The sequence below is a fragment of the Chaetura pelagica genome, unplaced genomic scaffold (genome assembly GCF_000747805.2).
Source record: "Chaetura pelagica isolate M959 unplaced genomic scaffold, ChaPel_1.0 scaffold543, whole genome shotgun sequence".
Classification (NCBI taxonomy): domain Eukaryota; kingdom Metazoa; phylum Chordata; class Aves; order Apodiformes; family Apodidae; genus Chaetura; species Chaetura pelagica.
This window is the reverse complement of record NW_009952569.1, coordinates 157,747-166,439: the sequence shown is the minus strand read 5'-3', so window position 1 is coordinate 166,439 and position 8,693 is coordinate 157,747. Positions and strand designations below refer to the sequence as shown.

At 44.0% G+C, this 8,693-nt stretch overlaps 1 protein-coding gene across 1 annotated transcript in view; it reads right to left on the bottom strand.

The window, feature by feature from the left end:
- Window positions 1-987: 987 nt before the first annotated feature.
- CDC23 (cell division cycle 23) overlaps window positions 988-8,693 on the bottom strand; it is a 24,727-nt gene continuing 17,021 nt past the window's right edge. The window contains exons 2-15 of the mRNA XM_009993487.1: window positions 7,777-7,914; window positions 7,484-7,526; window positions 7,053-7,158; window positions 6,839-6,971; window positions 5,780-5,957; window positions 5,595-5,692; window positions 5,288-5,369; window positions 4,547-4,700; window positions 4,275-4,394; window positions 3,859-3,934; window positions 3,475-3,536; window positions 2,524-2,602; window positions 2,309-2,428; window positions 988-1,444 (exon numbers count right to left, since the gene is read on the bottom strand). Of these exons, the coding sequence (XP_009991789.1) occupies window positions 1,274-1,444; window positions 2,309-2,428; window positions 2,524-2,602; window positions 3,475-3,536; window positions 3,859-3,934; window positions 4,275-4,394; window positions 4,547-4,700; window positions 5,288-5,369; window positions 5,595-5,692; window positions 5,780-5,957; window positions 6,839-6,971; window positions 7,053-7,158; window positions 7,484-7,526; window positions 7,777-7,914 (1,560 nt within the window). The 3' untranslated portion in view covers window positions 988-1,273. The remainder of the gene's footprint in view (window positions 1,445-2,308; window positions 2,429-2,523; window positions 2,603-3,474; window positions 3,537-3,858; window positions 3,935-4,274; window positions 4,395-4,546; window positions 4,701-5,287; window positions 5,370-5,594; window positions 5,693-5,779; window positions 5,958-6,838; window positions 6,972-7,052; window positions 7,159-7,483; window positions 7,527-7,776; window positions 7,915-8,693) is intronic.

Sequence of the window (8,693 nt, the reverse complement as noted above, 5' to 3'; positions counted from 1 at the left end):
CTGCTCCACGAGGCCATGAACCTCAAGAGAAAGGCCTCCCTCTGCGTTCTGGGGAACAAGCCCCGGCCCGGACAGAATGAATTGGAAGTGTCGGTGTGCGTGAAGGAACGGCAGGAGCAGCCACACTCCTGCACAGCCCAGGGCAGGGAGGCAGTTGTGCCTACAGTGACCATGGAAGCCCCTGCTCTGCAGGTTCTCATCTCCATCGTGCTGAAGATGGACAGCAACCACCCTGAAAGAGGTTGGTATGCTGACAATAGTACACAAAAGAATTCCACTAATTATCCTTTTGGCACTTTACAGAGAAGATGAATATTGCTATTACACCTGGTCAGATGAGGTGTTAGTTCCACAAAAATAGACTCTGCTTTTTGTAGGCAAAGTGGAAACAAATGTTGTGGGTTTGGGTTGTTTGGTTTTTTTCTTAACCACAGCAAGATGCAGGATAAAAAAAAGCATCTGTGGAAACTAAAGGATGTTTGAGTTGGATGCTGGATTTGCAAATTGTCTCCCTTCTATAAACTAGTTTCCTGGTGAGTAGCAAAATCAGAACAAAAGTAGGGAAAAAGGCTGAATGCCAAAATCCATCAGAATCCCCCTTAAAGTAAGGACTAGATATTATGTGCCAGTGTTTCAAATCTTTACCATTAATTTTTTATTAAAATGGAGGCTGTTTCCCCTTTCCCAGTCCCTTGGAACTTCACCAGACTGTTGTGTCTCTTCAACTATGATGGATAGTGGCTTAGGATCTTCACCTGCCAGTTCCCTCAGATGCATCTCATCAGGTCCCATGGACCTGTATCTAAGTGTCCATATCTGCTGCTTTAGTGGAACATCATCTGTGTAGTTCAAGACAAGCAAAAGTCCTTAAGTAGCCAGGGAGGTAGACAGCAATGATACCCACTAAGACATCATCCAAAGAACTTCAGTAAAAAACAGAGGTAACAGGGCAGAATCAAATTTCAAATATATTTAACTCAAGCAGACAAGCTCTTCCCAGTCCCCCAGTTAGCAGTAGTCCTGTGTTCTGGAACACATCTGCCCTCTGACTGGAATGACTTGCTGAGAAGTACAGCAGGTTCTCACATCTCAGCACAGACAATTTCATGTAGGTTGCACCTTTGCCTGCTGGAGCACATCTGCCTTCAGCTGTGGGCTCTAGGATCTCCTGCCCCTCACGTGAAGGCAGCAATGAATGTCACTGGAAAGAAGCGATGGCAAGCCCCATCTGCTATGTCACACTCAGTGCACAGGTTAGAGGTATCAGCATTGTTCATGGTGTTACAGAAGACAGGTTGAGTGGGGAGACACGACGTGTGGGAGTGTTGTTGGCTGACAATGATGCCGGGAGGAAAAAGGGAGCAGCAATATCTGTGGATGATGTTTCTCCTTGGTTGCGAAGCTGCAGGATCTGGCGCAGCAGGGCCTTTCCTTCTTCTCTAGTCTGAAAAGTTTGTGAAAAACAAAACAATACATCTATGAATGGGTGGTTTCTGGGTCAAATTCAGTATGCAGGCAGTGTCAGTGTTAGTAGTTTGTCATTCTATAAGCCTGCAAGCTATGAAAACCACCCTCTTTTTTCTTTTACTTAAAAATGTTAAGGTATGTCGCTTTTTTTTAGTTTTTCCTCCTTTTTCTCACCCAATTTGCACATTACTTAGTTATTTCAGACAGCATTACCATCAACCACTGAAGCTGTCTAAATATTCCAGCAAATGTAGAATGGAGACGCTTCAAACAAGCTGAATTCGGGTTCTCTGAAGTTCCAAGACAGCTTTGTTAGGGATAGGCCAAACACCCTGCACCTCATGGCTAGTCTCTAGCACCAGGCTGAAGTTACAAACTGAAAACTGCCCTATTGCAGTTGGAGAACATCTCAGAAAATGGGGTCACACAGAAAACCCAAGTACTGTTAGATCCTCTGCACTGTCTAGACACAGAAGATCAGAAAAACAGAAGTTATGCGAGTACCATCACTACAGAATGCTGGGAGTCTGACCATTTAACCACCTCCTAACCTCCAACATTTGCAGCAGTCTGAAGACTGCCATGTGGAACCACAAATTCTTTTCTGTAGTGAACACCAATGAGACAGGGTTCAGTTTTATTATCTACATCATATTCCATTACTTTAGTCAATCATGAGCAGCATTAGTGATCAGGTATCCACCACCACCACTCAGGATGTGACCTGCATGGCAGACAGCCCTCATTCCTTCATAAAGGATTCCTTCTGCTCCAAGGCAAGCCGAGATCAAGGTCATAGATCCCGCAAGACAGATAGACCCAAGATTGCACAGCTACTCACATCATTGAAGGCACAGCACTTCTGGGCACAGGCCGAGGCTTCGTCCCACAGCTTGCACTTGAAGTAGTACTGGGCCAGATAACGGAAGGCAGTGCTGACCTCCAGGTGCTCTACTATCTCCTACAGCAAGGGGGTAAAACCCAGCATCTCTGAGTGACTTCCAGGGTCATTCCATACTGTTTCCTTTTCCTTTTATTCCCAAGATATCATCTTACCCCACAGGAATAAATATCCTGGATGTACTTGATATAGCACTGAGCTGCCTGTTCAGACTCATTCAGCTGTTCGTGCAGCCTAGAAGATGAGAAAAAGAGACTGCTGGAACAAGACTGCTCTGTCGGAGACATTCCTGATCTATGTGAAAGCACCTGCTCACCCCCACCTGGGCTAAACCCAGGTCTTTTCCTTCAGTTTGCAGACGTTCACCGTGTGCTGCTCCTCATGGAAAGGGACACCTAGGTTGAGAACACTTACACTACCAGGGAGGGAGCCAGTCAGACACTGCTAGAAGCAGTGACATCCAAAGCAGGGACCTTTGCTACTCTGGTACATTAGAAAGTTTTTAACAGATTTCTGCCACCCTATTTACTGGCTATTTCGTCCAGTGCTCCTTTTTCCCCTCTACATCCCAAAAGTCTTTGTGCAGCAGCTTCACCTTTCACTTGCCCTTTTCCTTCCCCTTCACTCTTTATACTTCATATTACCTTATTCCCACCAAAAATTAGTGCTATAATCAGTGTTTACATTTTTTTCACATTTGGCCCTTTCCTAGTATCACCACCATTTACTGGGATGGGGAGGAGGGAAATAAAAAAATAAAACCATCTACATTTTTTTACATCATCTACCATCATGGATTGCTTTAAGTTTCAATACAACAAATAGTGTTTCTAGCACTGCCTGCTGAAATCACCTCAGGATTCAGGGTCCCTTGGAACCCACATTATGCTACAATTCCTTCTAGTTCTCCTGAGGAGAACTTAAAAGCTAAAGCTGGACACCAGAATATGCAGTCACTACAGACCTAAAGATGCCAGTTATTACACAGCTCCAAAAATACTACTACCCAATAGCAACTCCTCTTCTTTACTATTACTATCATTAGGTGTCAAAGTGCTAGTTGCATTTAACACAGTATTGACAGTTCAGCAACAATCCATACTCACTTTGCTAGTTTCACCAATGCCATTTTCTCCACATCTCCCACAGCATAAGCTCTCCAATAGCACTGTGAAGGAAAGTCAGTCAAGCACACCACAAAAACTACCCCAGTTCATGACTCATGCAAGCAAGTTAGAAACAGAAGACAAGATGGCCTTCCAGCAAAGGGGCATGTATCATCTGTAGGCGACTCCTTATTTATCAGCTGCTCTAGTGACATGGCAGCAGAACTCTCTCAACTGTACCTGCCACAGAAATGGTTTCAGTAAGCTCCCAACAACACACCATTTGCATTTCCAGCAGCACCAGCTACACAGTTTTGCTGCAACTCTATCTGTTGTTCCAGGAGACATTCTCATATCTCACCCCACACAGCAGTTCCCACTTACCTTTTTAGCTTCCACCAACTGATTGAGTTTCTCATAGCATTCTCCTAGAGCCACCAGCATTCGAGAATCGTTTGGTCTGTAAAAGAGCAATTCCCAGTGGTGGCTTAAGGACAGCCAGCTGATCCCTGGGAGGGGTGGGGCAAGGGGGAAAAAAATAATAACCTACATCTGGCAGCATCTATCATCCTCACCTACATAAACTATCACTTATGCTCCTGACCAGCCTTCCTTGGCATTTAACTGACAAAGCCTTCTGTTAACAGTCAACACAACTAAAAGATTTGGAATAGTGAGACTGCACAAATCACACAGCATTGATATTATTCCTCAACTTAGTTCCTGCATGTAAATTCCTTAGCTAGTAGCAACCACATCAGTGTGAACACCAATGAACGCTGCTCCATTCTCAACTCTACCTGAGCTGGTGGGCCCGGCGGTAGTAATAGAGACAGTAAAATGGCATTTTGAGGATTTCATAGGTCTGGCCCAAGCCATACCATGCTCTGTAGTCCCTTTTGTTCACCTCTATTGCATGTCTGTCAAAGAAAGGGAGATAAACTAGTCAGCAAGCAGTCAGGATCAACACCAAGACAAAATTCAGCAAGAGACTAACAAAAAATAGAGGATGCTACTTCAATCCTTATGGATGCAGATTCAAATACCCCTTTGAGCAGTACATGAGTGGTACCTGTAAGCCTGGATAGCTGCAGATGTGTTCTTCATTTCCATATATTCATGTCCCATGAGTGTCCAGGCTCCCAGATAGCGAGGATTCAGTTTCAAGGCCCTCTGGAAATAGAGCGCTGCTTTTTCGTGCTGGGAACGCAAGCTGTAATAATTCCCTAAAGCAACAGTAAAAATATTTAAATTTAGAAAACAAAACCAAGAACAACAACAAAAAAAAAACCTCAGCAGAGGAGTAGAAAAAAGACTGAAGAGGCATTACCTACTACCTCCTAACATAGATTTAAAGAGTCCTAGTAAAGGCAGATCTGACTCAAACCTCAAGAGACCACCCCACAGCAGCCCATTCTCCAGTGTTCTGGTCAATCCATTCCCAGTTGTATCAATCAACTAAGATCCCATCCCCCTAGCCCTCAAACTTATGTCATGATCTAACAGATTAATTTCCTGGTCCTGACACAAAATTATTTCCACTGAAGTTTCAAGGCTACAAATAAAGGGACTACCAGGGGCTTCCATGATTCCTCCAACTCCTCCCTGCACTGATAGTTTTACAGCAGCTTTTTCAGAGAGAAGTGAGGGAAAAGGGAACCCTGTCATTTAGTCTGCTCTTCAAGCTGCCTCAAATCACATCCAGTAATGGTTTTGGTAGCCTTACTGGCTAATCATTTTCACAGCTACTTCCAAGACTTCCTCATACAGCCTGCAGAGAGGGTAAGGAGAAGAGGTGAAGAGCTGGTCTCACCAATGACACAGCAGGTCTCCACACGGTACTTGTCTATCTCGCAGAGGTTGTGGGCCAGGTAGCTCAACTCAGGCTTCATGCTCTAGTGAGACAAAGAAATGAAAGTGATGAGAAAAGGAGCAGATTAGTTTCAAAGAATACCTAGGCAGTTAGCAATGCATGCATTGCATCTTTTTCATGGTGTGAAGCAGAAAGCAGCAGCTGAAAGCCCACATTCAGAGAGGCTGTACAGCACCAGCTGCCCTCCCAGTGTGCAACATACTCTGACAAACACCATCACTGTGGACAAGCAGTGGAAATAACTTACCCTTACATATAGCAAGTTGGAGAAAGTGTCCATGTTTTCTATCCTGTAAGGATCTTGTTTCCTTAGCTCGTTAAAGATGGATAAAGCTTTGTCAATATCTGCAGAAACAACAGGAGATGGAAGAACAAGAACTACACAAATGCCAGGCTGGCCTTACAAGGCTCATCCCTCCTCATGTCACTGACCTCGGATATTGTGGTAGGCAACTGCAATCTGAGAGATGATGTATGTGCTTTTGGAAAATCCTGCATCAATGAGACTCTGATACTTCTGCAGAGCCTCTTCTATCAGCTGCAGCTCTGTATAAATGTGTGCAAGAAAGAACTCTTTCATCCATGTATCTGGCAAGGACAGGAACTTCAACTAGCAAGAACCAAAGAAGAGAAGGAAGAGATGAAAATCAGTAGTAATCTAACAGCCACCTGTGGCAAAGAATTCATTCTCTTCCCTCCCATGATTTAGCAGATGGTCTGGAGGTAGGGGGCTTTCTCACAATTGCTTTCTTAAACCATAACACCAGCTACAAAAGAGCAGTATTAGGACCAAGAATTAATATCAGGTTCTTCCAAATAATGGCTATAAACTGAGAATACTGAGAAAAGAAAGGACCATTAAAGCACCCAGTCTAAAAAGCAGTACAATATGGACCACATAATTCTATTTGATCACTGCCATTCTACTCTCATTACTGCTGAAATTGCAGAATAATTGAAGCATTTAATTTTATCAATAAAGAAATTATTGTCTTCAGATCTGACAGCACCTGGCTTCTGCTTCAGCCACTGGCCTTGGAAAGACTGTACTTTCTTCCTGTGTTTGAACATCATTATTGCCTCATAATTTTTGATGCTAGGATTCAATTTTGTAGAACTAGAATCAGATTAAGGAAAATAAAAAAAATTAAAGAGAAGTATCTTAGGAGGATCTCCTTCATCTGACAAGGCAACAACCCTGCTGACTACTGCTTCAGAACACAGGAATTAGCCATTTCTTCAACTACTTTGTAGGTGAGTGATAATAAATTAGCCCTGCCTGGATGAAGATTCTCAACTGCACCATGACAAACAATTAAAGAAAAAGAGACTTTAACAACATAACTTACAATCTTGAATCGCCTTGCCTGAGGGAGTCTCACAGAACAAAGCAGTGGGTGATATCAATCTTGTGGCAATTGAACCACTGGTTACTGAATCAGGTCAAACTCTCTAATTTGTTACCACATCTCGATCTCTCCCAAGTTTTACCATCTCTTTATCTGTAATCAAGTTGCAAAGTTCCAGCCAGGCTCCCCAGTGCAAAGGTAGGACATGGGTAGCTTCAACAAATACATCTATGGCTTCTTTCACCAGGTCCAGCTTCCGCAGCACGACACCATACCTGGGAAGGTACCAAGTTAATCAGAATCATAAAACTCTGCCTCTCCGCACAAACACACAATAAATACACACCAACACTTACAGATAAAGGCCAAATCCATCCAGTTCCCGTGCCTTGTGTTTCTTGCTGAGCTCAACTCTCAGTTCTCGTAGGGCTTCATTCTTCACCTGTCCTTTTTCCAGAGGTCCTGCATGAAGAGGAAGTCAAGCAGCTGGTTTTCAATCAAGATTCTTACCACAGCAATTACAAAGCTGAGAAGGCTTCTCTGTCTGTGATTATTTTCCTCTTTCAGAAGAAAATAATTCAGCCTGACCACCTGCTTTAACATAAGAACTGATTAAAATCTGTAACCTGTGTTAAGCCAATTAACTGAGAATAAAATAAATCATGTTTCAGTGGACTGTTAGGCAAAAAATTGGGGGAAAAGCCATAAACCCAAGATGATTTACATGATACAGCATTACTAGAAGCTTAATTATATTGTCTTGTGCTCCTTGATGCTGGAGACTTACCCAAACTATCCACTGTCTCATCATCCTTCTTCTTTTCCCCTGACTGTGGAAAAAGGAAAATCAAGGTTACATCAAGCAGCATATTCCTCACATTACTGGGATACTGGGAGAAAAATGCAAATGAGTTTTCACAACTGTCACCGTCCCAAAAAGAACACTCCTATCTCCCCCCAAACATATAATTTGGGCTAGGTGGTAATTTGGAATAGAATAGGCAAAAAAATAAGGTACGTCAGGAAGGGAAAGGAATCAGAGGATTCAGTGCTGAAAGACAAGTTTTCCTTCTCTCTTACCAGGTACCTGGAGTACATGTACAAGAAATAAGCTTTCTGACTCTTGCAGCCCCGCAGGAAATAGGCAGCCCGGTCATACTCCTTGAGATCAAAGTAAGACTTGGCCAAAGTGTAGGCATCGAGGTCACGAGCATCCTCCTGCAGGGACACATAAGGGCTGTGAGACCTCAGAGCCTCTAACGCTTTAGGGAAATCACCCAGTTGTAAACAGATCAATGAAACTTCTCTGAAAGCTAAAATCACCACTGAAACTCTGCCTGTTCCCTCATGTGAGCAGATTCCCAGTTTCAAGTAATTAGCACAGACTAGTTAGAAACACTTAAAAGAAACAGGTTCCAGAAAGCACTTTGCAGCAAGCTGCCAGAGGCATAAACTGCTGTTCAGTTAGTATGGATGCCCATAAATAAGGAAACTACTGAGGAACTCCCTATCAAACAATATTAACCCACTAACCACAATGCAAACCTTTGTTGGTAGCTGTGCCTTTCAACACTTCATGACACATCACACTGGTGCAATTTAACAAAAGAAGCACACACCTAAACGTCCTGCTCTACACCTGCCGAGGGGGGATGGAGATACAACATATTCCTCTTGCGTCCCAAGGAGCACAAGTTGAATGGCACAACGTAGTTTGTGTTACAGTAAGATTTGGCCTTAGCAAGGACAAATAAAATGTTAAACGAAGCAGCATCATTCCAAACTTTGCTCAGAGCGCCGCATCCAGGGCGCAGCAGCACGTGAAATGGAAGTTTCCTCCGGGAAAGCACATGCAGCCCCACACGAAACGGAGCGGCCGGGAACGGCCCCGCTCCGATCCGCGCCCGGCGCGGCTCCGCAGGTGCTCAGCGCAGCTCGGTCCCGCCCCGCTGCGCCTCCGCGCCCCGGCAGCGCCCCGGTCCGTACCTCGGTGAGCG